General features: G+C 37.2%; 1 protein-coding gene across 8 annotated transcripts in view; it reads left to right on the top strand.

Moving 5' to 3' along the window:
• Positions 1-27,620, top strand: part of TNRC6B (trinucleotide repeat containing adaptor 6B) — a 137,935-nt gene that overhangs the window by 67,459 nt on the left and 42,856 nt on the right. For all 8 annotated transcript variants that reach the window (XM_075704581.1, XM_075704563.1, XM_075704553.1 and 5 more), the window contains 2 exons: positions 22,805-22,892; positions 26,784-26,805. In XM_075704581.1, the coding sequence (XP_075560696.1) occupies positions 22,805-22,892; positions 26,784-26,805 (110 nt within the window). The remainder of the gene's footprint in view (positions 1-22,804; positions 22,893-26,783; positions 26,806-27,620) is intronic.

The raw sequence follows: 27,620 nt of genomic DNA, 5'->3' as shown, positions 1-27,620 counted from the left end.
AGTGGGCCTTAGGCATTAAAGACATAGTAAAAAATGCTTGCAAAGTCAATTCAAGTTTTTTTTGTTTGGGAAAAGCCTGCACAAACAAAGCAAGTGCCATTCTGTAAGGTAAGTGTACAGATTGAAGAGGAACAGCAGAGAAATTCAGAGTCTCTCTGAAGGCCACACAGAAAGTCAGTGCCAGAGCCAGACTTGAACTCAGAAGTTCCTGGCTTGTGGCCTGGGGCTGAAGCCAGTTGTACACAGCTGTATTGAATTGTGAATAGAATGATGCTTTCTTTTTCCTTTATGGCTTTATGGGAACAGAGCTGATTTAACTAAAAGTATAATGTGGGTAAAAAGATGGAATTGTGTTTTTCACCTTTCTCAAAATTTCAAATGCTAGAAGTTCTGTTCTGTGTTAAAACTTGCATTCAGTTGTTGTGGATTTCTACTTACCAAGGAGTATGGTTAATGTAGCTGGGTCATAAATCATAACAAATCATAGTGCAGTGTCTTGAGGTCAGACTAAGGGCTTTTGCTGAGGGCAGAGGAATCTGGGGCTTAAAAGCTGCTCTGCGAACTACCTTGAGAAATATTAACTGTATTTAAAAAAAAAAAAAAATCCCTGAAAAGTACATGATTTTCTTTGATGTTTTAAAATAGAATTGAAAACCTAGTTCAGAGGTAATCTTCCTGAAGTAACTGTTTATTAAACTGAAACTCACATTCTATATTTAACACTTGTGGATTGTTTAATGAGGCTTTAAACATTGTTACCCTTCAGCACGGTATAAAAGAAGAGAAAACCTGCTGTAGGTTTGCTGACTGGTATTTTCTTCCTTCTTGGACTAAAAACCTAGCTTTGAGTAGCTTTTATTGAATATATGGACAGTTTTGGTTATTTGAGTTCCTTTTAGGGAGGAGGTTTTGATCTAAAATATTATTATAGAATGAGCATCACCATTACGAGTTATTTTTCTGTACTGTTAAAAATCTTGGCAGGGATTAGCAAATCCATTTGCACAGTAAAAGGGACTTTCTTTTCCACACAAAATGTCATTAGATCCAAGCTCTAGCAGCAAAGTAGTGTTTGGGATTTTTTTCCTCAGGTACATTTGCTTTATCTGTGTACCATTTCTCACTAACTGAGGCTGTATGCAAATGTATAGTAAGGATATTTTCCTAAATTACTAACATGGAACCTAGCTAGAGAAAACAAAGTAAAAAAAAACAAACACACACCAGCTTGGTGTTTTACCAGGAGGTAATTTTCATTTTGTCTGTTGAAAACAAAAATGTTAAATAGTTCCAAAAAGAAATCCAAGTATTGAAAGCTTAACAATAAAATATTTCATTTCCGAGGGGTTAAAGCACTTGAGCCCTCCTTTCTGTCTTCTCCTCCACTCCATGACATTGCTCCAGTGTCTCCTGGCATGTGCAGTGTGACTGTATCTCACTGTTTGGAAAGAATTGTTACTGAGTGGTGTGCACTTTGAGGCTGCATGTAAAACTTTTGGTAGTTAACAAAAATCAGAGTATTTAGTTTGAGCCTTACAGTGGTCTACTTTTTTACTCGCTCTCCTTTTTTATGCACCCTGCTAACTGAGCCAGATGGAAAATGCTTTCTGAGTTTCCTCTTCAGTTTCAGCTATTTGAGAGTTTACAAGTCCCAATTCCCTTTGTGGCTTCAGAAGACGTTTAAACAGGGTGTCTGTCAGGTTTGTTGCATGAGCCTGGGCCACTTCAGAGATTGACATGGTTGTGGCAGTTCCTGCTTTATTCACCTATTACAGCTGGTAATATGTTGTAATTAACTTGTATAGTTCTTCCCAGCAGATCTTACAGAAATACTGTAACCGTGTAGTGATGAGTGGCTGAGTTTAGAGTACAGTTGCTACCCAGTCACCACCTGAAACAGTGTTATGGGCTAGATTCTTCGGATGGTGAGTGGGAGACCCAGCTGAGTATGTTTCATTCTAAGCTGTGTTGCCCCCTAATTTAAGTTGGTAGAAATAGTGTCAGTGGGAGAATAAAATTCTCCTTCCTCTCTTCAAAACATGTTAGTTAAGAGCAAGCTTATCAAAGGCCAGTTTAAGGATGTTGTTTCCAGTGGTCCCCAATGTATTTTTTTTTTTTCATACTCTTTAGAAAGAATATAAGTAGCAGTTGGTGACTCTTACTTGGTACAGTTCCCCATTTAAGTCAGCCATGTATAAATTACACTTACTGACTACCATAAGTCCAGCTGGCACTTCCAGCATAGCAGATGGATTTGATTAAAGCTAAAGGTCTGGTCCTTCACCTGAAGTTTTGAATTTTAAATGCTTATGTGAGTGGTTGAATTCTGTATCACTTTTACTATAAGGTCATGCTAACCTTTTTGCTAGGTAACATTGACCATTTTTTTCAATACAGTGGCTTCATAGAAAGATACATGCTTTGCACTAGCAGTATGCATGGAGGCATCAATAAGCTGACAAGTTAGATTTCAGGTTGTAGTGTTTAAAGGGCTTTTCTTTCAGCAGGAAATCGTCTCCCGCATCAGCTTATGCATTTTAACCTTCAACTTTATATAGCTGTGAAGAGCTGACCTGTCTTTATGCAGAGCTACCTTTCTTAAAGAGGTTAGAGAGGTTTAACTGAATAGAAGTGCAGTTTTTTGTGGAACACTGAATATCTTACATTCCTGTCATGTATCATACACTGGTTTTGCATAGTGTCTAAAAAATTAAACTTCTCTGTTCCACACTTTTTATGAAATTCGTCAGTGGTAGGAAGGAAGAGGTAGCTGTTAATTAAAGATGGGGGAGTCTTCAGATCTACTGTCAGCAGAGGTAAATATTATTTTTGTCGCTGGAAACATGCAGAACTTATGTGAATCTATATGCTGAATGCTTTAAATGGTTTTGATGTACCTATTTCTCTGTTAGGACTGATGTTGAAAGAGAGTGCCTATTTTTAACCACTTGGAAGTAAAAAATGTCCGTTAATCTTTGAAAACTGTTGTCTCAAGTTTTATGCATTTCTTTGTGTCTTATGACATCATTGCTGAACATGAGAAATGTGTGGTTTTCATTAAAAATTAGTTGTTAATCTTACATAATGCAGCAAAGCAAAAATTACCTAAAAGTAGCAAACACTACTTGGGTTAGCATTTAACAAGACAAACCAGCTTAGTCTTGGAACTTTAGAAATGTGTTAAATGGTAAATTTCACTTAGTATAATTTCCACCTTGGTTTTCCCCTGTGAGTTTACATTTTTATTTTCTGTGTACCATTGTGGTGGTGCTCTTCTGTAATCTCCTAGATGGCAATTCAGTGGTTTCTCATTTTAGATTCTTTTCTGGATTACCTCTTGCTTTACAACTTATGTCACTCTTCCATAGCAGTGAAAGAGTGGTGCATGTCTGGAAGATTAACCATAGTTATGTTGTATGTGGTGTGCAAGTTCCTGTCATCTTAGAATTTTTGTATGCTGAAGCAACTTTCTGATGTGAATTTTCATGTTGTGAAGGAATCAAAGCTTTCTGGAATATAGATATTACAGAGCTGACTTAGTTTGCAAGAGACAGTTCTTCTTTGATAGTAATATATAGTTAATTTAAAAATATTTCCTTCTTGCTTTTTGAGTGTGAATGGACACCAGATTTTTCAAGCATTTTCAAGATGTATATCCAGTCCTCTGATTATTTACTGTTTTTTAAAATTTCTAACTTATCTTAAGCCACTGTATTAAAAAACAAATATTTAAATGGGATTGAACTTAGAAATTGATCTGGTACTGTATCTGTGAATGACATAAGCAGCAAGTAAAATTCATCACTTAAGCTGTAAATTATCATTCCTGGAAAGAGACAAGGAACGATAACCCTCAATCAAGATTTCAAAAATCTTGTCTTCTGCACTCAATACAAATAGGAAAAGCTCTCAGACGAGTGACTGCTGAGATTGGGCAGACACCAATTCCACAGAAATAACAGCATAGTTAAAAGAAATTCTTTCCCTGGTGGGAGACTATCCTTAGTTTAGGCAAATGCCTGAGGATGCAGTGAACACTTTCCACTTAAACTTTGTAATGTCTTCGCCTAGGAAGTAAGGAAATTATTGTTTACTTAGCAATTAGTAAGAGTTTCATGTCTAGACTAGGTGGTTTAATCTATGCTTTATTTCCAGAAGGCATGAAATGAAGTTAACTTTTTTAAAATGCAGCTAGGGAATGGTGCACAGTATCAGGACTATAAAAATGGATGAATCAAAGATAGCTTATCAGATTATTGAACGTGAGAGGTGGCAATCATGTCTGCCTATTAATGGACTATTTCCTAGAGCTGCTTTTGTTTCTACCTCATAACTGTTATGGCTGGTTAATTTTAAATAAGCTGTTAAACAGGTGCAATTGTATGGCCTGCAGAATGCTGTTTTCCATACTCTTCTGTTCCTTTTGGAATGAAGAAGAGACATTTCTACATTTTTCCAAGTTACCACTATATGGGTGTCTCGGGTCATCTGCACAGATTACAGGTAAGATGCACTACTGTGTTTAGCAAAGCCTTGTGTTTTCCCATTTAGATCAGGAAGGCATGAGATTTAGGGTGACAGTACTTTACTGTAATGCAGTAGCTGCTATTTGTGATGGTTTTGTTCCATCAATTCCAGTAACTTTCTGCTTTAGTTCTTTCTTTTAGCAAAAAACCTGTGAATAAACAGTAGTATTCCTAGTGTTAACCATGGTGCAACCTAATTTACCTTCAGAGTGATCTCTCTTTAAAAATGTATTTATCATTAGGCAGTTACAGTTTTCTGTGACCATACAAAGCTCTTGACTGAACTTCTAATATCCTTCCTGATAATGCTTCCAATGGAGAACTGACAGCTGTCTCTATTTTTCCAAACATAGCTTGCCAAAAACCAAGTAAAAATATTAAAACCCAAACAGCACCACCCCTGCACCCCACCAAAGACCCCACCCTGCAAACAAAAAGAAGTATTGAGACGTTTACTTAGAAATTCTTGTTTTTCGCTATCATAGCAGTTAATGAAAGCAAGTAATTAAAAACATGAGGCGAAATAAGAAATTAAAGGGTTTGAGATGCTGCAAACTTTCAAATAGTGAGGTGCTTTTACCCTGCTGTACAAGCATTATGTTCCAATACATTGTGCTTGTAGACATGAAAAAAGCAGGTGAGTTTTTTTCTTTGTTGTATGTGGAAACTGATTTTTATTAGCTTTCTGAAGTATATTGTACATGTTTTCCTAGGAGAGTCCTAAAACAGAAGGAATTTTCCTTGATACATATTCAGTCATATCATAAAATGTAGACCTATGGTATAATGTGCTTAGAAATTTAATGTTGGCCTTTAAAATTATTGTTTAAGAATTTGTTCTTCACAAGGAAAGAAGAGTGCACAGCTAATGTCAAATCAAGTGTTCTGCAATTAATTGTTCTTCAAAAACACAACAGTAATTTTAAGTCTTTGAAATTTAGGAAAGTGTATAGCAATGCAGCTTTTACTTACTGTTATGTGTTGGTTGTCTGTGTCTTCCCCCCACTGGTTTTGGCAGTATCTTGGGCAAATAGCAAACCACAAGATTCCAGAGAATGTTGGTTGTGATACTGTTAATTCAGGACAGTGATCAGCATTCCATATGAATGAAGAATTCACAGTTGCAGATAGGCAAAACTAATGTTATAGGTAATGAAGAGTGCAAGTGGTGTTTGTAGATGCTTCATGCCTTGGTGAGCATATTTGTTTGTTTCTCCTATTTTGAGATCTCAGGTAATCATTTTTGTGGAATGCCAAATCAAAACGATCACTTCTTTATGTTCTCAAAACTCAAGTGATTATATGAGGAGACAAGTTTGGAGAGGCTTTGAATTTTTTGGTTGCTTAAGTAACTTCGTGAGGAAGGATTATGAGTTTCTTGTAGTTCAAAACAAGTCACGTCTTGCACTTGTACTGTGGTGTTTTCATTTTTCCTGTTTCCTATACACAGTTTCTTTATAATTCTCTAGTTTTCATTCTGTGTGCCAATGAGTAATTTCAGCACATTAGTCACATGAGTTATGACATGAAGTATTGAATTGTGATGTTTTGAATAATAATTTATCAATCTCACTTTTGAATGGAAAATGATTAATGAAAAAGATGGCCAGCTGGTTGCAGTAAGAAGGGTGAGAAGCATGCATCTGGCAAAAAAAATGCTTCCATACAAGGCTTTGCGAAGAATCTGTGTGCTTAACACATGCAAAGATTCCCTCAAATACAGTTGCTTTTCAGTGCCCCTGAGGTCTTGCTGCTTTAAAAGTAGGTATCAAGTCTAGCATATCTCTTTATTTTGAGCAAACTGCACTAGAATAGAGTTCACTTTTCTTTATTGATTGAGAGTGTATCAAATTCCATAGTAAAACCCACACCTTTAATTTATTCATTTAGAGTCATAAAATATGTCTCATGTTTTGGCCTTCAGAATGTCTGTAGCAATGCAGTAGAGAGCGCTTAATGCACTTGTGATTTAACTAGTTTCTTGAGCAGGTTCTGCAGTCTCTTATTCTCATTGAGGCTTTAATGAGACCTGAACCTTGCCTGTCTGCCTTAACAGCAGGTGCAAGGCATGGACTGTTAACAAAATTGCTCACTTCAGTGTCATGTATACATCTTATAAATAGCACTCCATCATATGAAGGGTGGTGTGCATCTGATTGTAAAAGCTGTTTAAAGGAGACAGCTGATTTCATTTAATTTATCAAGGTAACTTTTTATCAGTGTTTAAATCTTCATACAAAAGTAGGGAGGGAGGAAGTTTGTTAGTTTGTATATTGTAAAGAGTATATCTTGCAATGCATGCCAAAGTTGATGTGTGACAGGACAGTGTTTTAATTATACCCTTGAAGTGGTAAATGTATTTAAGCTTTTTTTGTTGTGAAACACTTGGCTTAAAGTTTAGCACTGCTGTTTCACCAGATTTTAGTTTTTCATCATCTGTGATTACCCTATAAGCAACAAATATTGCATTAGTAGCCTTATAAAATAGGGTGGTTTAGTGATACAGTATTTACTGTATCTCTGTAGTACTGGCGTGGCAAGTCCTGACTTTATTGTAGTTAAATCTTGGTGACCTTAAATACAACCATGATCTGTAACAGTATAGTTCTCATTCCTTTCTTCATATATATATATATATGTACACACACACACACAGTCCTCCATGGCTTACAGAGTGTCTCTTAAAAGTGTGCGAATATGCTGCAACACAGTTACACATTTTGCATGGGATATTCATTATGCATAATACTAGATAAAAGCTAGGAATCAGCAGCTTTGTGTATATAACAAAACTCTATTAGAGAACTAAGTGCACTGGAAAAATGTTTTTGACTGATCATTAGAACCAAAGCATAAACTTGGAAATACCGTATTGTAACAAAAATGATCACCTATCTGTGCTTTTCCGGACTTGGAGAATTACCTGCCTAATGGTTATGTCTGTAGTAGATCTGTTTGTCTGGAGAGCATGCACTACTACCAGTGTTCAAAAAGCTTCTGTGGCTGCAGTCTAAGAGGTTGCTCCCTCTTCAGTTCCAAGTACATTCAGACACATCTCAGCAGTATTTGATCTTGAACTTGGTCATAATTCTAAGTGGCAATGAGTTGATTAGGATTTTGAAGTCCTTTTTGTTGAAGGTTGAGTGATTAGTTTAACCTAGTGTCCTGGTTTCAGCTGGGATAGAGTTAATTTTCTTCCTAGTAGCAGGCATAGTGCTGTGTTTTGGATTTAGTAGAAGAATGTTGATAACACACTGATGTTTTTAGTTGTTGCTAAGTACTGCTTACACTAGTCAAGGACTTTTCAGCTTCCCATGCTCTGCCAGGTGCACAAGAAACTGGGAGGGGGCACAGCCGGAAGAGTTGATCCAAACTGACCAATGGGCTATTCTATACCATGTGATGTCATGCTCAGTATATAAACTGGGGGGGGGGGGGGGGGGGTGGCCGGGGAGCAGCGATCGCTGCTTGGGGACTGTCTGGATATCGGTCGTCGAGTGGTGAGCAATTGCATTGTGCATCACTTGCTTTGTATATTATTATTATCGTTATTATTATCATTACTATTTTACTTTATTTCAATTATTAAACTGTTCTAATCTCAAGCCAGGAGTGTTTCTCACTCTTCCTCCTCCGATTCTCTCCCCCATCCCATTGGGGTAAGGGGAGTGAGCGAGCGGCTGCATGGTGCTTGGTTGCTGGCTGGGGCTAAACCACGACACCCAGGAAAACTCAGCAACCTTTGGGCTGTTGATTTCTAAAGATTTACGGGGGGTGGGGGTTGGAACACCATTTATTGAAGCCTAGCTGTTGAATCTCATCAGTCCTCTGTTGAATGCATAATGCTTGAATGATAACATTAAACTATGTTAACTAGCTGTTGTCCCATGTAAGAGGGAAGAAAAATTGCTTCATGCGATGAAAGCTGTATATCAAATGTTATACTGAATTGTTCTCTGGTTTTGTGCTGTAAGAGAACTTGAGATAAAATTATAATAGCGATACACGTCTTCATTGTCCAGAGAGTAAGTTTCTCCTGCCAGATTATGTCCTTTTGAAAGGGTAAAAAAAACCCAAACAAACAAAACCCCAGAACACCTAGATCCAGGCATTCATTCTGTAGTCAGAAGAAAAACATACTTTGTAATTTAAAACACAAAACAAAAACCTGTTTTTCATTTGGCCAACTCTTTGTTAGCCTTCACTGAATCTTGTTATTTTGGTGGGAAGTAAAACTTGTGCTTGAGCTGTTTTTAAAACAAACAAACAAACCAACTCACCACCCCCTCAAAAAAAAAAAAAAAAAAAAAACCACAAAAAACCAAACAACTTACCAAAACCCCAAAAAGCTGCTGGGATGAAATATGGATTAGACAATTTTTCATTTAATTTCTTTGTCAACATTGTAACAACAAAGTCCCCTTTTCTAACACGGGTTCACTGTGAAGTGTATCTGCAAATGTTTTTAGTGCAACTTGGTTTGTTTTGTCTTATGTAGAAAACAGTGGCCTTTCTCCAAAGCAGAAGTATTTTTTGCAGTCATATTAATGTCAGATTCCCCAACTGAATTTAAAAGGGAATTTTTGCAGGAGTTAGAGCTTGTCACCTTTGGGGTCTTTTCGGTAGGTTAACAGGAATTCAAAACAATTAAAAAAATTAATCACACTCCTGTCATTAAAGTCTGCGAATGTGGCAGCACATAGAAGCAAATCAATTTCAGTATGTTTTAGTATATGTGTTGGCTTTTATACTAGAGCTATAAGTGTTACAGATTGGTGTCTCATGGTAGTTATTGTCATTGGAAAGAGTAAATAATTGTAAAGGAGTGATGTTTGTAGCAGGTCAGGTGTGGACATGTTATATTAAGTTGTAAGATCACTGAAGTACTTGATTAAATGATGACTACATATAATTTGCTGAAAACATTAATTTGGACTCATAAAGGTTATTTTTTTTTGAGAATGGATGTTGAGTTCTTAAAAGAAATTGGTGTTTCATTTCCTTAATTACTGGAGTACACAATTGAATGTTAAGTACCACCTTACTTTCATTGGTGGGGTCTGGATTCATATTTGAATTGTGTCTCAGCTTGATATTACTTGTTAATTTTGTAAAAGTACCAAAGAATATCACACTCATACCTGTCTTATTTGAGGAAAGTTACCAGACAAGAAAAACAGAATTTTACTAAAAATCTCATGAGAACTGTTTTCTGTGTTTGGTGGAAGCCAAATTTAGTGTCTTCATGAGAATGCTGCCTGAAATATAGTGTGAACTTTGCAGGATTGAGCATGACTGAGGCTTTATAGTAATGTATTGGCGATCAAGGGCTGTTCACATCACATTTGGAGTATTAATTATGTCCTTGTTTCTAATGGAGTGCTCTTTAATGGCAAGAGCCATTTATTCTGCATACTGCTGACTTGTCCTGTGACTTTGAACATAGGTTATTTATTCTTTGCTTGGGTTTACTCATGTGCAGAATTAAGTTTTACATACCTCTTAGTGTTGTTGCAATGCTTAATTAATATTTATAAAGACCTTTGACATCCTGTGATGAAAGGAGCTGTGCAAGTGTTCTGTAGTGGTATTATTTTATTAGTGAAAATGCAGGAGGAGTCAGGAGGATACTAGTTTTTAATTCAGAGTGAGCAATGGAGTCATTCTGTAACCTTGAGCAGGTCATGCAGTCTCTTGTTTTGTAACATATCCTGGGAAAGCTCTGTGTTGTGCAGCATGTGTTATTAAATGTCATCCTTCCCTCCCCTAAGTCAATTCTAAATAAAAAAAAAAGTGTACAACTTCGCTGAGCTGCTAAACATAGCTGGTATTTCTTAAGGAAATATATCATTAAAAGTAGCAGAGGATGAGAAGGTAGTGGATATAACAGTTGCGTTTTAGAGTCAGCCTGAGAACTTGACATGTGTTATCTAGTCATAGACGAGACTGAATTTTGCCTATTACAGATCTCTGTCTCATTCCAGTTCAATATACACTGTGCTTAACTGCAACTTCACTGTGAAGTGAGTATATATAATCTTTATTGCATTCTAAGAACTTGCTCACTAATCCATGGTATTAAGCTGGTAAACAAGTTCTTACTTCAGACTGAGTACTGTCTATATTTGAGCTTTGTGATTGCCAAGATTGATAACAAGCTCTTAGACCATCTAGTATTTGGCTATTACATAACAATATACATATCAGTCTCTTGTGTGGGTTTTCCATCATCTGACACATCATCTGACAGAGGAAGGTTATGATTATACACTGTCATTAAAACTACAAGATACCGATGAACTTTTGAAAATTATACATCTGTTTAAGATTTAGCTAGCTAACCATTTGTCTAATTATATAAGGTGCAATAGCATTAAATGAAGTTACTTGCAATGCTTCATGCATGCGAATACAGGGTTTCAGCTTTTTGTTTCTGATGCTACATCTGCATTTTACTCATTGCACAAACCACATAAATATAGTTTAAAACAAGGGGCTTCAAAACTGTTATTTAAAGAACTTTAGGAAGGAAGCAACTTGCCCAGTGAAGTGTGAGGCATAGCTGAATGTAAGTGCTGGTTTGTGCCTGTGCATTATGGTGGATTCAAATTGAAGGCACCTGGATCTTTGTCCTGCTTTATTGCAGTCTGGTTGTACAGCTTGTTCCTGGGGGCTTTTTACTTGCCTTTAGTCCTGCTTCAGCTCTCAGCTCAGCTGGCGTAAGGATGAAGAGGAATAGTGTTTGTCTCTATTGAGGATAAACAATGGTTTGTAGTCTTCAAGAACAGCAATTTTGGGGGGGGGGGGGTGGTGGAATTCTTCATGTAGCCCTAGTTATAAGGCTAAATTTATGGAGCATGCTTAGTAGTAATGGAATATGAAGGATTTACCTGCCCAACTCCAGCTGAATACACTGAACATAAGCAGATAGATTTGTTTGAAGAGATGGTAATTTGGCACGATTTCTACAGCGTTTCCCAGACCTGCAAAATATGGTACTTTTCCTTCTGCCTTTAATTTAGTCTTCCTGATATGGATCATGACGGTACTGAAACTTTGTAACTGAATATTTGCAGGAAGTAGTTGAGTGAATTTTCTTACCTGTTAAAAATAAATACTGCCTCAGGCAATAACTGGAGTAGAAAATACAAACCTTAAATACCTTTGCCAAGAAAATCTGAGCAAGCTGTAAGAGTTGTTTTTTTAATGTATTAGAAGTTCAAGCAACCTTAACTTGCTGGTTCTTCCAGCCTGGCCTACAACAGATGAATAATAACTTTGTGTGGAAAACCTTGTTCTTAACTTCCCACTGATAAAATTAAATACATTCTTGCTTTAGTATTTTGATTTAGTATAATTAAAATAATGACTTACAGTTTGATAAATGTTATTTTCATTACTACAGTGCCCTGAAGCACTGTATATGGAAAATTTTACAGTATTATACAGATCTGGAGGTATGTAATGTGCTTGTCAGGCTATTAATTAACTTGCATAAAGTGTTTTGGTTTTTATAGCAAGTGAATTTAGTGTGTTTCTTTGGAAACTGAATAAAAGTAAACAATCAGATTGCTTATAAAATGAAGTATAAATTATACCATTCTGATGCTGTGAGGGTATCCGTGTAATATCCCCAGGCATGTAGAATTCCAAGCACCTCATCATTCAGTAGAAGCTGCTTTTAAGCAGCATGTTTCTGTCTGGGATTGGTTCCCCCCGCCGTAATATAACTGTCACTAAATGGAAATTGCTTCCATCATATGTATATTTCAATATTTTTTCTTGATCCATCTTGAAGTGCCATACCATGAAAGTTAAAAAAACACCAATATTTTAAAGTGTGTTCAACTACAGCAATAACACTGTAATGTGGTATTATCTAATGTTTTCTTTATTTCCAGCTTCCCCTAAAATTCTGTCCTGTATCTCCAGACAGTTTGGATCTTTACCAGGCTGGCTTTTTTTTATGACTGAGAAACAAATATAAAAATGTCAGTCATAATCCAAGAAATGTTAACTTTTGTTTTAAATGTAACACGTTGTCAAAGATTCTGTATGATCCAGTTTCTTACTATCTACATGGCCTGTGCTGGTGCCACAAATGATACTCTGGCAGAAAACGTTTCCTTTAATTAAACTATATTACACATTTTCAGTATTCTTTCTGAAATGTCACATTCTGACATTAAAACAAGTGTCATAATTGTTGTGCATACTGTGGCATAGTTACCATAGCAAACAGATTAGTTTCTTGGGACTTTTTTTTAGTGTTAAAAAGTAGTTCTATTTGGGGCATCTAAGACAGAAGTTCGTAATCTAAGAAGATACAGAGCTGCTTTTGTTAAAATTAAGTTTACACTGTAGTCAGGAGTTAGCATTTGCTTTTTAACTGCAGTCAGAAGATTAACAGTAAAACAGGGTTTTTTATAGCACTTCTCATACATACCTACAAGAATACGTTAAGGTGGCAGTAATGCTCATGAACTTCACTTGCGTCACAACCAGTTCAAAGCTCCAATGAGGCATTGGTAAAGCTGCCAGCAGAGCTTTGAGCTTGACTTGTGGAGTCAATCTGGGCTGCAAAATGCAGTGGTGTACTGATACAGACACCTGAAGTGGAAGGTAGCTCATTTAGGGGTTTCTGTTGTAGTTCTTCTGCAGAAGACATATCTGTAATTAGTTCCCTGTTCGCTGGACCACTAAGTACAGAAGTACTTGTTCATTCTACTCTAAGGTAATACATTTTTGGAAAAAGAATTCCAGAGCTGGATTGCCAGAGCCAGTGGTACAGAGTTGGTTATGGTTAGCAACGCAAAGTCCACTGCCAACTGGGCAGTGTGGTGCCCCGTGGGAGTCAATGCTGGGGGTGATAATGTTCAATATCTGTATTAATGGGGTGGAATGTACCCTCAGCACGTTTGCAGATGATTCTAAACTGGGCTGAGTGGTTGACACTTCTGGAGGTTAAGATTGCTGTTCAGGGGGGACTCAGCAGGCTGGAGAAAATGGTCTGATGAAAACCTCTTGAAATTCAACAATTGTAAATGGAAAATACTACACCTGGGGCAAAATAATCCTGTGCTATTGCATAGGGTAGGCATCCACTGACTAGAAAGTAGCTCTGTAGAATAAACACCTGAAGGTCCTGACAAAGAAAGTAGAATGCAAGTCAGCAGGTTGTCCTTGCTGTTAAGAAACCATCTATGTGCTGGGCTGTGCTAGCAAGGCTATAGCCAGTGGGTCAAGAAAAGTGATTCTTCTCTATTTAACACTTTTAAAAGTCCACCTTTGTCATACTGTGTTCAGTTTTGGCTCTTATGCAAGACTGACTGACATATTTAATGGCCACTAAGATGATTAGTGTTCTGGAGCACATCTTGCACAAGGAGAGGCTGAGAGAACGGGATTTGTTCAGCCTTAGAAATAGAAGGCTAAGGGGGTGATGTTACTGCTGTCTTCAGCTGCCTAATGAGAGGGTATAAAGAGCCATACTCTTCCTGGAGGTGGTGCACAGTGATAAAACAAGAGACAAATGCAATGGAATAAGCTTTCCACGCTGGTGGTAGCGTCTCTCCTTCAAGAGACTTGGAATGTGTCCCGAGCAGCCTGCTTGAATATGGCTCTGCTTTGAGTGTGGGGTTAGACCAGACTCCAGATGACATCCAGAGGTCCCTTTAATCAGAATTATTTGTGATTCTGATGGTGCAACCAGGACGAGTATCCTGTACCTAAGTGCAGAAAGTGTCACTTAGTTTCAAAAGATGAATTGGTTTAAAAAATAAAGAAGAATTTAAAAAAAACAAACTGGAAAGGACTGTTTAGGGAAAAGGTTCTGTGTAACTTTTCTTCTGTGAGTTTTCAAATGAAAGGATTTTTTCTCCTGACATGCAAGCCATTTGAGATTATAAAACTGGTAGAGTTTACATCTCTTCACCTTTTAATACAAAGCAATACTGGCAAATATGTATTTGTGTATTGCACACTTGGAGACTAATAAGCAATCCTTTAACTGACATCTGGCACTTTCTGCAGATAGCCTGCATTCACTTCAAACCCTGTGTTGTATGGCAAAGTAGGACTCTTGAAGTATTTCTATATGCACAGTGAGGTAGGTAAAATGTTCTTTTTGGATGGTGTAGTGAAAAAAGGTGTCTCACATGCAAAGGAAAGTTCAGCAGCAGCTCCCTCAGAGTGGTCATCTGTCTGGAGCTTTGATATCCACCCCACACACGCGCATACCCGCCCATAATTGCAGAAGTGAAAGGCAGTCACTTAATGGAAGATAGAGGGAAATACTTTGCCAGGTACCCTGTCTTCTTGTCTGCTGAAATTATGGCTTTAGTGAGAATTAGGGTTTGAAAGAGTACATGTTACCAGGATAGATCATTTGTAGTGGAACAGAGATCTCAACTGTACTTCTTAAGGATTGCCAGCTCTTTCCTTGTCAAAAAACTGACTTGTTTCTCTCTAATCCTGTAGCAGAGACAGGCTCTTTATTGATATTTTTATTGTGGTAGCTGTTATCCATTTACTATCCCATATTGTTTGTTATGCATTCACTTATCTACGTATTTTTTGTGACTTTCAGAACCAACTTTTTCTTGGTAAACAGTTGTAGATAATGGAGCTTTCTACAGGTCTGAATAGTTTTTAGAGGAAAACAAGTTATTTGATAATTACATAAAACCTTGAAGTCCTGAATAGAACTGTGTCTTGCTGAATAAATGTTCTGATACGTTAAATTACTGGACATATTAATTAAGGCAGATTTCTGAGTGTTTTGCCATTCTTGGGCTATTTTTACCACATATCACAATTCTCTAAACACACTTTATCTGCATCTTTGGTGTGCATGAGTGCACATGCTGTGAAATAATAATTACTGATCTTTAAGAGCTCTGAAGCATTTGAAGACTGAAATAGGGAAGAAAACTCGCTCAGTTCTTACATTCTGGAACTTTGACTATAGCTCCCTATTTCCTTAAAACTTCCCTTTTTATCAACTGTGGCTAACATTTGGAAACTTCAGATCGTACCTGGAAGTCATTCTGCTAATGTATATAAGTGATACAGCTGGAAAGAGTAATTCTATAAAAGGAGTGCAAGGAAGAAATACGGAATATTAAAAACATTTCTGTTCTTTTTTTTTTAATACATTACAAGGTTTTGTTATTAACAGCAGACTCTTTAAACTGAAATTCACACACCCACACCACAACCCGCCATAACCCAGTTGCTGAAGTGTTGAGAACAACCTCCTTATTTATGAGTACTTGTTGTTATTTTGCAGGGCTTATACTGACCAGTTCTTTAAAGTAAACAGCCCTTTATGGTCAGAGTTGTTTTCTTCCTATTATGTAAATCATTGTGCATGCGCATACATATATAAAAAAAATACTCCACAAAGAATTAATCTTACTCTATTAACAAGCCTACTAGCAGTCTACAAGGAGTCTTGCTTTAGAAAAGCATATTTTTAGTGAAGTCAGTATGCCGATGTTTTAAAGTTGCTTATTTTCTACAGCAGCTTCAAATTACTGATGTTTTGCTGTGATAAAGGCATATCAGTTGTTCCAGATACGCTATTTAAAGTAAGCAAACTTCTTGCTGTGACGTTGTTTTGGTTTTCAGCCAAAGAGAAGAAGCAAGCAGCTTACTGTAACTCCTTGACGAGCAATAATCTTTTGCCTTTTGAAAACACTGCTTTACAGAGCACTTCTAAAAACATACTTTCTAAAGTCTTTTCATTTAATACATGACAAAGTGTATATTGTGTGTGTATAAAATCCACAGCTTGCTGGGGGGTGGGGGTGTGTGAAACACTTTTGTTATTGCCTTATGTGTGTTAGAAATACGAAAACTTTAATTTCATACTCTACTGAAGGGCTGAGTTTTGATATCTTGATTTCATGTTCATTCAAAAAGTGTGGGACAATCGTCCTTTTTTTTTTTTTAACTGGTCGATTTCAAACTGCATAGTTTATCCCTTACTTTGGTATTGCAGTTGTTCAGTGATGCTGTAAACTTAAGTCTTATTTCAAGTAAAGTCATTTTTTTTCCCCCTCCTTGAAATTTTTATGCTCTGGACCTTCAGGGGTGCTATTCTGAAGGATCAGGTTTTTTCCTTATAAACATGAGAATTCATTTGGCCTGAAATAATTTCATATTCCATTTTTGTCAGGTCATCCTAAAGACTGACTTTCTTAAATGGCTATCTCCTATTTAACCAGCTTTTCTATGGCTTACGTCTGTCTAGTTTATGCATGCAAGCATTGCTTATCAGGAAAGATGGCTGCGATGTTGTGAATTTTAACACTTTTTTATAAAATGAATTAATCCCATTTTGAATCTTTTGATCAACAAGACTGTAACTCTTTACATGGCTTAGTCTAGTGGAAGTAGTTTTACCTTTAGGAATTTAGAATCTGTCAACCCTGGGATTTCTCCCATGCTGTGTTCCATCTTGCTTCTGTTTAATGTTCTGTTTAATGTGCTGGAGCACACTTGCATGCTTGGACATGCCATACTCTTCTCATGCTGTTGCAATAATGGAGCATGTCTGTTAAGTGGGATATGTAGAATGAAAGTAGAAGTAAAACTGTAAAGATTTCTATACTCCAGTAGCCGTGCATTTAATTTTGCTTCACTTTTAGTCTCTGACATCCAGCTTCCTGATGTGATAAAAAGCTTTCATCCACCTTGAGCATTTGAAGCAGTAGACTGCCAGTATTTTTTTCTGCAGTAAAAAGGGCTTGCACCTCAAGGTGCAAGAACTCAATTGGGAGTTTGTAGTATGCTTTTTTCATTGCTCATGACCCTTAGTTCTAATCAGCTTATGCTTTTAAATGTCATTATATACAAATACTCTTATGCTGGAAGATTGTACCGATAAAGCCCCTACTACAGTTGGGAGAATTGCACAGATGCAGGTGACAATGCTTTGGTCACGTATGCAGAGTATGGGATAAAGGACTAAATACAGTCCAGAGGAAGCATTCTCCTTGTAAGAGTCTGTTTCAAAAGGAAGTGCTCTCACTTTTACTAGTAGATCTTTCTATGGTACAATTTATAGAGTTTTTACTGGGTGTTGTGTGGAGAGGTGTTGTGATACAATAAGGTGTAGTTTTCATTCAATCGCAACCAATTTAACATGTTCCTTTGAAAGGAGAAGATTCCTTGCTGCTCGTGTATGCCACTTTTGGTGTTCATCTGATAATACTCTAAGGTGATTCTGTTTACAAAACAGGGGGAATGGTTCTGGTGAGTTTTCGTGAGTTGAATTTGCTTGCCATACAATCAGCTGAGTCCCAGAGAAGCAAGGGAAGGTCAGGGACAGAGCTTGATGAAGAGAAATAAAGTGAAAGAAAATGAAACCTACTTCTCCAGTGGCAGCAGCAAGCTGTTCATGAAATAGCACTGTTGAAGGCAGCTTACTTTTCTCTAAGGGATTTCGTCCCTGTATAGATTGAGAGGAGCTTTTGCTTTGGAAGCGTACCTGGCCTTGAGCTTGTTATAAACGTGTTTTGCAACACATCTGAGGCACCAATGTGTGATGCCTAATTCTGCTGGTATCCAGGCTGTATAATTTATCAAAATACTGAGGAAACTTTCAGAAATGCTGAGAAGCTAGATGCTTGTAGTTAAGAGTTCACCAGAAATTCTTCTTGCTTCAAATCTTGACCAAAGTTGGATACCTTACTGTAGATTAAATTTCTGGTTTTGTCCCTCAGATTTTGGGTCTTTCCATCTATTTCTAAATGACTAGACTTATGTTTGTGGTGTGATATTTTGGATCGCTAGAGGCCTGTCTGTAGGAAAGAGTGTTGCCTCTAAGTGAGACTGGTCTATGCATGCAAATCATTATCTCACATAAGGTGATGGCCTTGCTCTGGCTAGTTATGGCTAAAGCCTTTAGGGAAAATTTACCAGTTGTTAATGTGACCTTGTAGCTATATAGATAAAAGCTTGTTCTGTTAAAGTGCTGCTGATCCTACAAGCGTAGTTTTGGAATGCCCTGTATTCTGGAAGAAGATGCAGAAGTTGACTCACAATTTGGAAGCAGATTTGTAAATCATCCTATGCTTATTACAATGCAGAGAACAGGATGTGCCTATACAATTTTACTGTCACTCCTGTGTTGTGTTATAGTGTAGCTAAACCAAGTTAACTGTACTGAAAGAAAGTAAAGCATGGGGTGAAGAGGAAGGAAGATGACTCACAGTACTGGTATCTAGTCCACATCTTTACATATGAGGAACTTCCAAACACCAGGAGTTGGGTACACTAAAGTGCCACTCCTCAGTTTCTAGGAATCTTCATTTCTTACATTTTACTTAGATTTTATATGCAATTTTAGTTTGTGGGTGACTTTACAGGGTTGTGGGGTTTTTGTGTAGACTAATACTCTGTATGGCTCTTTATCTCCACCTATCAGAGTGTGTTGCCAGCAGATAGTGTGTAATACATAGTACGCCATCTCATCTCATCATTCAGTTTGTCATAGCAAGAACTTTGAAGATAACTTCTGTCCTCTACCCATGCCTCAAGCCCATACGTTGCAATAATAAGTCTTTTAAAATAGAGTTTTCTGGAAAAATGAATACTAGGATTTTGCAGGAAATTAATATTTTTCCAAAACTGGTAAATTGTTTTGGGGGAGGGCACACTTCTCGAATACTTATTTTTTTCTTTTTTACCTGAAATGGCTATCTGTTTTAATAACTTGGACTTAACAAGTATTTTCTGTTACTTCTCTAGTTAACTGTCTGAAAAACCTTCTTTTCTCTGAAATGATTGCTTTTGTCTTAGCCAGAAGAGGTTGTTGTAAGAATTCAGATAAGGTATTGAGTGTACTGCATTATAGCTACTGGGTTGGGTTGGGTTTTTGTAATAAATAAAATTTTTGCTTACAACCTATAGTTTCTCTTAATTTGTAAGCTGTTAATATGCCTTACTTTAAATACTCTGAATTAAAGTCAGTGATACACCTTTAAAATACTTTTCAATAATGGTGATTCTAAGATTTTTGTGGGAAATATTAAAGTGCGATTAGGTTTGTTTTTTTTTTTTTAAGATGGACGCATGCTTTCTTGAAGAAAGCTAGAGTGAAACGATGGCTGCTGATTGCTATTTAGCAGACTTCCTCTTCAGGGTTGTGGTGTGTCCGTGTTCCCATTACTATGTGCTGGTAACAAAAACCAGAACCACACCCCATTGTATTACTCTTAAGTTCACTCGTTTGGAGTTGATGGATTTTCAAGTTGATCTTGCTAATGTAAGCAGCTGGTTGCTGGAAGGTACATGATGGACCCCCCCAGTTTCCCTGACCAGGCCAGGAATAATTCTCTCTTCGCTAATGAGAGAAGGTTAATAGGCAGCATTGTCTTCTGAATGAATCGATGAGGTACTTGAAAGCTTTGTTTAATATAAACTTATCGGAACACTTTAACACTGCAAGTTAAGTTTGTGTTTAACAAGCTTCTTGCATACAACTGAAAAGGGAAATCATTGATCATAAAACTTCAACTATTAGTGAAATGCATTAAAGAGTGGAAGTGGGAAGATGGCAAGTGTGATACCCAAAATGGCAATAAGCTATTTCCCCCACCCCTAGTTCAGTGAACTTTCAACATAGTGGTACATTGTTAGTATGTCTGTAGCATCAATTCTTGCTCTGTCACTTGGAGAGTATAACTTCATACTTCCTACATGTTTATGAGGTTTCAGTTACATTTTGTCAGGAACTTTATGGTCTCCTACATGTGATGCAGCCCAAGTGTTCAGATAGATCCCTTCTACCTCAGAGAACTTAGACATGTGCTTGCATGAATTGAAGCCTAAATTACGAAGTATTGATTATTGCTGTATTGTAGTTGTTAATGATGCGTCCAATGGAATATTAAATGCACGTCTCTACTAAAAGAGCAGAAGAAGGGGAGGTCATCATGCAAAACAAAGGGCTTCTCTGCAGCCTTAGTACCACAGATGTTTGTCCGTATATGTCTGAAAACAACGCAGCAGCAGTAGCAATCTCCCTGTCCTGAACTTAGCACAAAGACAGATGACCATAACTAGGCGTTTACTTTCAGACTATGATCTTCTGTCCTTGGCTCCTTTTATTATTAGTGCTACATGTCCTTGTAAGCAATAGCTTTAGCTTTGGTTGTGAATATGACCTTTTTCTCATTCTTTTCCATTCCCTGCTCTTCTGCTTGCAAAACTAAGGAAGGTGCTTGTAAGTAGAAGGTTGTCTGTGTGCCAGGCAGTTACTGGAAGTCATTTTGTATTTTGATTCTGCCCTTTTTCAGCAGCTCTTTTAAGACAGCTCTTAAACTTTTGCCTGCTGCAAGAAGGTTTTTTGGAAGTAGTGTACTTGTAACTGTCACTACAGCCCAAAAGGCACACGTAACTTGACAGTGCAGAAGTAGCAAACCTAATTTGAGGTTATAGTAACTTTGAAAGATGAGGGTGTCACTGGAGAGCTTTTTCATATTGCTTATAATCTGTGTCTCAAAGAAAGCAGAAAATTTTATCTCAATCCTGTGACAGACAATGCAAAGTATACTAACTTTCCCAATGCTTCACATCTTGTGCCATTAGTAAAACTGAAAAACCTTCAGGGCTTTCCCTTGCCACAGTTTAGGGCTGCGAAGTGTGCTTTGACATTTTATAGAGAACAGAAAAGAGCAAGAACTGACCTGGCTTAAGCAATACCAGACAGAGTATATAAAATGCTGTTCCGTATGATGTGGAATGCTTGCCTCAAACTTTGTTAAATGCAGACTGAACTTGCCATTATGTATGAATTGCATTTGGCAATAACTTCAGGATGTTGTTACTAAGGACTCATCTTGCCCTTACCCGTTTTCTCCATCCATGAAGAAGGAGAGCCTAACTTTAGGAAACCAGGAAGACATTTTATTACTGTCCACAGAACCTTTTCTCTTTGAAAAAGAAGAGCTTTTGAAGAAAGCTCTTTGAAGTCCTCAATCAGGAAGCTGTTAACACATAACATCTCAAAATATTTTTGTAGGAATTGATTAGTTATGTAAATGTCTCTTTGTACACTGGCTTGGCAGTATCTAGTGAAAATGCAAACAAAAATATTACCTATACCATGTAAGTGCAATGGAAGGGAAAGTCTGATGTGACAGCAAAACCAACTCAACTCTAAGCTTTTCAAACTGGTCAAAAAAGAGCTTTGATTTCCGCATAAATATACAAAACAGTTTACTACTATTATAAACTCCAGTTTTGTTTGTAAAGGTGTTCTGTTTTTTATAAAATCTTGTTCTGAAAGATCACGGGTTCCACTTGTTAGTTGTTTCCCATTTGTAAAGTACACATCTCTGGTCTCTGATCTTACCCCTCATCTGTCAGATCATCTTTTTACATTAATTGTCTTTGTCATAATTTTTCCCTATAAAAAGAAATTACCTAAAGTGAGCTGAAAACTTGGTCTTAAATTTACTTCTAAGGAGGTGAAGAGAATTGGTTAACAAAAATGTGATTCACCATAGAAACAGCTCAGCCAATAGCATATATGCAGTAAATTAACCATTTTCTGGTACTTTCGTATTTGATAGGAAACATAGCAACAAGATGATAGCTTGACAACAATAGCAGCTGCACATATTTTTCTTCCTTTTTTTGAAAGAACGTTCTTGTGGAAAGTAACTTACATTGCAGGTTTCATCACAAAAAAAATCTGTGGGTGGGTACAATAGGCTAGAAATTAAATTAGTGATTTGTATAATAAATGGTGGTTTTGATTTGATATGACACTTCTAGTCTCTTACAAGTGACATAGCTACAGGCAATAGAATAATCTCTTCCCCTTGTGAAGATAAATGTCGTATCAGACCAAACCATCTTATATTAAATTACAACTTCCCTTTTTTTTTACCATATGAAAAGATTCATGAGACTGTTCATTAAATAATAGCACAACCCAATTAAAAGGGTACTTTGGCCAAAATGTCTTGAAGATATTTTCTAATATCAGGCATGCAGTTAATTTATATAGGGTATTGTCATAAGAGGCCTGATCCAAATAAAGGAATTTTCCTTTTTGCAGCAAGTGGTGTGATTATGTCCACGCTGAGCTAGAAGGCTCTTTTCTTGCCTCAGTTAGACTGAACCCCTCAAATGCAAATGAAGTATGATGATAAGAGGAATCTAGATCTTGACTTCCTTCCTTGGGGGGAAGAGGGATACAGTACCTGTGGCTCTTCTTATACAACTTGATTGTGCTTATAGCATTTTTCATGTTTTGGCAGAGAGAAGGAGCAAGAAAGGGAAGAACAGTTAATGGAAGACAAGAAAAGGAAGAAAGAGGATAAGAAAAAGAAGGAATCTGCTCAGAAGGTAGGTATTGACATTTGAATTCTTTTATCCAGCTGAAACATAAATAGTATTGGGGGTGGTAAGATGTTAAATTGTTTGTGTTTGAGCTTAAAAACTTGATTGTTTACAATGGTATTTCATTAAAGACTATTTTGCATCATTTTTCTGTAACTTAAGTGTTTAACTTAGATATTTCTTCTCCTTAGTGTGTCATGTGAAATAAAAGAAGTTTTTTGATATCAAGTATTAAACTTAAGTTATTGAATATGGGCTCTCTTGATCTGTGCAGCTCCTTCTGTTTTGAGGTATTTGGGGACAGAAATGCTGCAAGCTTTTGCAATTCTTGCAGTAAAATTGAATAAATATTTTGTAGAGTAAGAAGATACTTTTTTTTTGTAAGTCCTTAAGGAAGCTTATATGAAATATTTACAACTGAAGGTTCCCTTTATTTTTTGCTAAGTATCACTTAGGTTTTACATTTTCTGTAGCTAATAGCGCTTTTGCTGAAGTGTATCAGTTCATGTCTGAGCCATGGAGAATTGATAAGTCACTGAAAATTGGTTTTGCTCAGAAAATAGGTTTGAACACTTGTGTATTAGAAATTCTCTATTTCACTGATAATCTAGCAGATTGTTCTAGGATTTAACTTGACATACGAACTTGAGTGTCTTGTAGCTTTATCCATGCTTTTTACTAGTAAAATCCTTTCTGTCTAGTTCTGGACTTCCCAGTACAAGACAGATGTAACCATCCTGGAGTGGGTCCAGCAAAAGGCCCATAAGATGATTAAGGGACTGGAGCATCTGTTGTTTGAGGAGAGGCTGAGAGAGCTTGGACTGTTCAGCCTGGAGAAGAGAAGGCTTGGGGGGGGGGGTGTCTTATCAATCAATGTATATAAATACCTTGTGGGAGGGAATAAAGGAGATGGAGGCAGGCTCTTCTCAGTGGTGCCCGTTGACAAGGCACAAGGCATTGTGCACGGATTGAAATACAGGAAATTCCACTGAATCATAAAAAGACTTTTTTGTGCATGTGTGTGACTGGGCAACCACTGGAACAGGTTTCCCAGGGAGATTGTGGTGCCTCCGTCTTTGGAGATGCTCAAAAGCGAGTTGGACATGGCCCTGTGCAATCTGTTTCGATGACTTTGCTTTGAGCTTCGGAGACTCCTGGGGGCGGGTGGGGAACACGGGTGGGAACTATGGACTAGATCTCCAGAGGCTGTTCCTTCCAAGTTCAATGATTATGTGAAATTGAGAGCAGAAGGCTTTACTTTCTTTCTCTGTTTTTCAGTTGCTTCAGTAACAACAGATCCTACAAAAGATCAGATGTTACTCTGTGTTGGATTCTTTAGGTTTCTGCTGAGAACAGCCAGCACTGATTTCAGTTAAATTTTGGCTTATCCAGGGTCTTTTTAAATCAGGCTTTTTTACCAGTTTGAGTCTGTCAGTTTAAATTAGGTGCAGATAAACTGGTGTATTTCTGTTGTCTTTATCCAGCCATTGTGTTGATACATCCCCAATAATACTGCAAAATATCAGTAGTTACAGAATAAGGTTTCTTCAGTGTCTTTTTGCCTCAGTGTTGCTGCTGTTTAATGTTCAAGTAAAAAAAGTATATGTAGGAACCAGGAGGAGCAGACCCTGGTAAATGAAGACTAGTGACTTGAGGATTATATGTTGATACAGAATGATACAAGAGAAACTTGAAAAGGTTGTACTGATCATCTTGATAACAGTGCTGTGAGCGTTTACTGAGGAATTGGTGCTTTGAATACAAAGGACATTTGCCAGCTTTCATGTGTGGTCCCTCACCTACCAAGTTATTCAGTATGATTGAATGTTACGATATTTTGCCAAAATCTTGGGAAGGGTAAACATTAAATAACTTAATCTCCTAGAGACCACACTTAACAGTAACACTTGGAGGTATCCAGCATAGCAAAGCAGGCAACCAAATGGGCAGAACGTAAATGTGTTTGTGTGTGTTCTTAGTGATTGTGGTGGTGTTACAAATAAGCAGTAATGATTTGGGGGTACCTTTTTCAGATGGAGTTTGTATAACATGAAACAATTGTTTCTGTCTGGATCTTCTGAAACTTAAAAAATAAAATAATTTCAGCAGAGTTTATGCAAGCAAATTCACAGACTAAATTCCTGTGGTGGGTGTCCCAGGGGCTGTTTGGTAGCTTGTCAGGAGGCTGAGTTTGACTCCACCCACCTTCCTGTTCACTGTAGCTGCTCCTGCCCTGCCGATGCTTATAGGTTGCTCACAGAGAGATGACAGCTGTAAATCTGCGACAGTGTCACATTTTCTCAGCTTTTGTATTCTAGACAAAATAATCACAAAACCAGATCGTTTAGACTAGGAGGGAGATGCCGTATAGGCAGAAGTAATTTTTTTTTTTTCCCTAAAGCAAATTGTGGTTATCATGTAGGATTCTTTAAAGATTTGGTAAAATGGGGTTCTTCCAAGTAGACGAGTTACTCATTTACTGAACATATTTACTGTTTACCATAGTAAACCTATCAGCATTCCAGATTGGATTCATGAATAATTTTTTTCCCCCCTGTTCCTTTTCCTTTAGTAGTGGAGAATCAGAATCACTTAAGTGATTCTTAACAGAATTTTTAACTGTGTTACAGAGGAAGATGTAATTTGATGTATACAGGATTTTTTGTAAGTGAAGTGAAAACTGATGTCTAGCTTGGTACAGACGCAGTTTTCGTACAGGTACATTTTTAGTGTCTTGGAGGCTTTAGGATCACGTAGTTCTGTGAATTTATGATGCTTAAAATTTTGTATTACAGTGAATTTTCCACTTTGCATATTACAGTGTTCATCTTTGCAAAGTAAATGATGCCACAGCAATTTAGTGCAGTTTGTCTTTTTATTCTTTACCATACAAAGGAGTTCTGGCTTGGCTGGTTTAAACAGCAAACTGCTTTTAACTTGTGCTTTCATTATTCTATACTGCGATGTGTGCTTTCCAGAATTATGGACTAGGCCAGCAATTTCTTTTAAGAATAGGTGTCATAGAACCTGACACATGATGATCTTTAGGGTTTTTCCATTATTGTGTAGTGGAACTCATGATCGACAGGTTCAAAACATGCTACAATACACATGATTCCAGAGAATATACCAGTGGTATGTTTGTCTCTACTGTAGCTTGAAATCTGCTATGCTGAAAGAATGTCAAAGTACAGCAAAACCACATATTGAGTATGTTGGCCAGTGTGATGGCTCACTTCAGTAATCAACTTCTTACTGCGTTCAAGAGATTTTGAAGTCTGGTGCTTTATAGGTATTGCTGGTACTTTTTGTAGTTGTGGCAATGAGTCCAGGAAGGTTTAGGATTTCTTCTTGGAAGAGATGTCATGGGAAAGGTAAAACGGAAAGATGGCAGAGAGGCAGACTGCTGCTCTCACCTGTGGTTACTCCTGTGGGAATTCTGTTGCTAGCCCCAACAAGTCTGCTGTAAGGATACTCTCATAGAAGGAAGTTTTTGTTACACTTCAACTGTAATACTTCACCTGCAAAATCTGAAAGAACTGTAGTGTTATAGCACATGTTTATTTGTGCTTAAGAAGTCCATGTTTGGGATGAGGAGTGGAGTGAATACTAAAAATAATCATGAGTGAAGTAATTACTGTTCCTGCCATGGACTTTTGCATCAGGCAAAGGTATTATAGCAGCTGTAGTAGTGGGTTTTTGTTTTGGGTTTTTTTTAATTTTGTATATATGGCTAGGAACACTGTTTAGACTTGTAGTTCATCAGCTGATTATTTTCATGCAACAGCAAATACTGTTCTTGTGCTAATAAATTCAGGTTGTGATTTAGCACAGCCTGTTCAATGTTTGTTTTGAGGTTCTTAAAACTCTGTTTACATTCTTGCTCTTAATTTGCAGGTCACAGATCAAAAAACCAAAGGTAAGAATCTTTGATCCTAAAGAGTATCTTTTTTATTGACTTGGGCCAAGACTTGGGTCTTGATCAAAACTGTTGGAAAAGGAAGGGGAATTATGAGTCAAGATGAAATACTGAAGATGTGTATTCAGAAGAAATAAAAGCTAAGGTGATTAAAATGGAGAACCTAAAAATGTCCATGTTGTCAGCATCAAAATACTTGAAGAGGGAATGAGGATTGTGGATAAAATAGGTTAGCTGAGATATTTCTTTTTCAGGTTTGCAAAAGTAACCAACCAAAACCTGAAACCACCTATATAAATGGAGTGGAAGACAGGGAAAGTACTGCTTATGGTGAGGTACCAAAATGAGCGAAGATGACTTGTTTTTGGAAACTTAGGAGAAGTTGAAACAAAAGTCCAACCGATAAGGCAGGACTGATGAGTGAGCATCTTGAAAGTTAAGCTTATTTAGCAGATCTAAAAATATATTTAATCCTGACTTGTCTGTCAGATTTCTAAAAATTTTGTGGGAAAAATTGCCATTATTGACAGAAGAGAACTAAAGGTAGTAACTTGATTTTACAGCTAACAATACCCTTTTTTGGGTTTGGGGCAGTGAAGCCTGTATAGAGAAATCTGAAAACCCTTATCAAAATAAAATGTGGGGAATAATGCAATCCTGTTGCCAAAGAGAGACTCGCTTATTCAGATCTCACATTTATAAGAGGAAAAGTTTTATTGATTATGTTCACTTTGCTGGGGAGGGGTTTCTGGACAACCCTTTCTTGTATTAATCTTCAACAAAGGCTAGAGTACAAGTGTTAAATTTTCCTTGCC

The sequence above is a fragment of the Pelecanus crispus genome, chromosome 1, assembly GCF_030463565.1.
Source record: "Pelecanus crispus isolate bPelCri1 chromosome 1, bPelCri1.pri, whole genome shotgun sequence".
Taxonomy (NCBI): Eukaryota; Metazoa; Chordata; class Aves; order Pelecaniformes; family Pelecanidae; genus Pelecanus; species Pelecanus crispus.
This window is presented reverse-complemented; position numbering and strand designations above follow the sequence as displayed.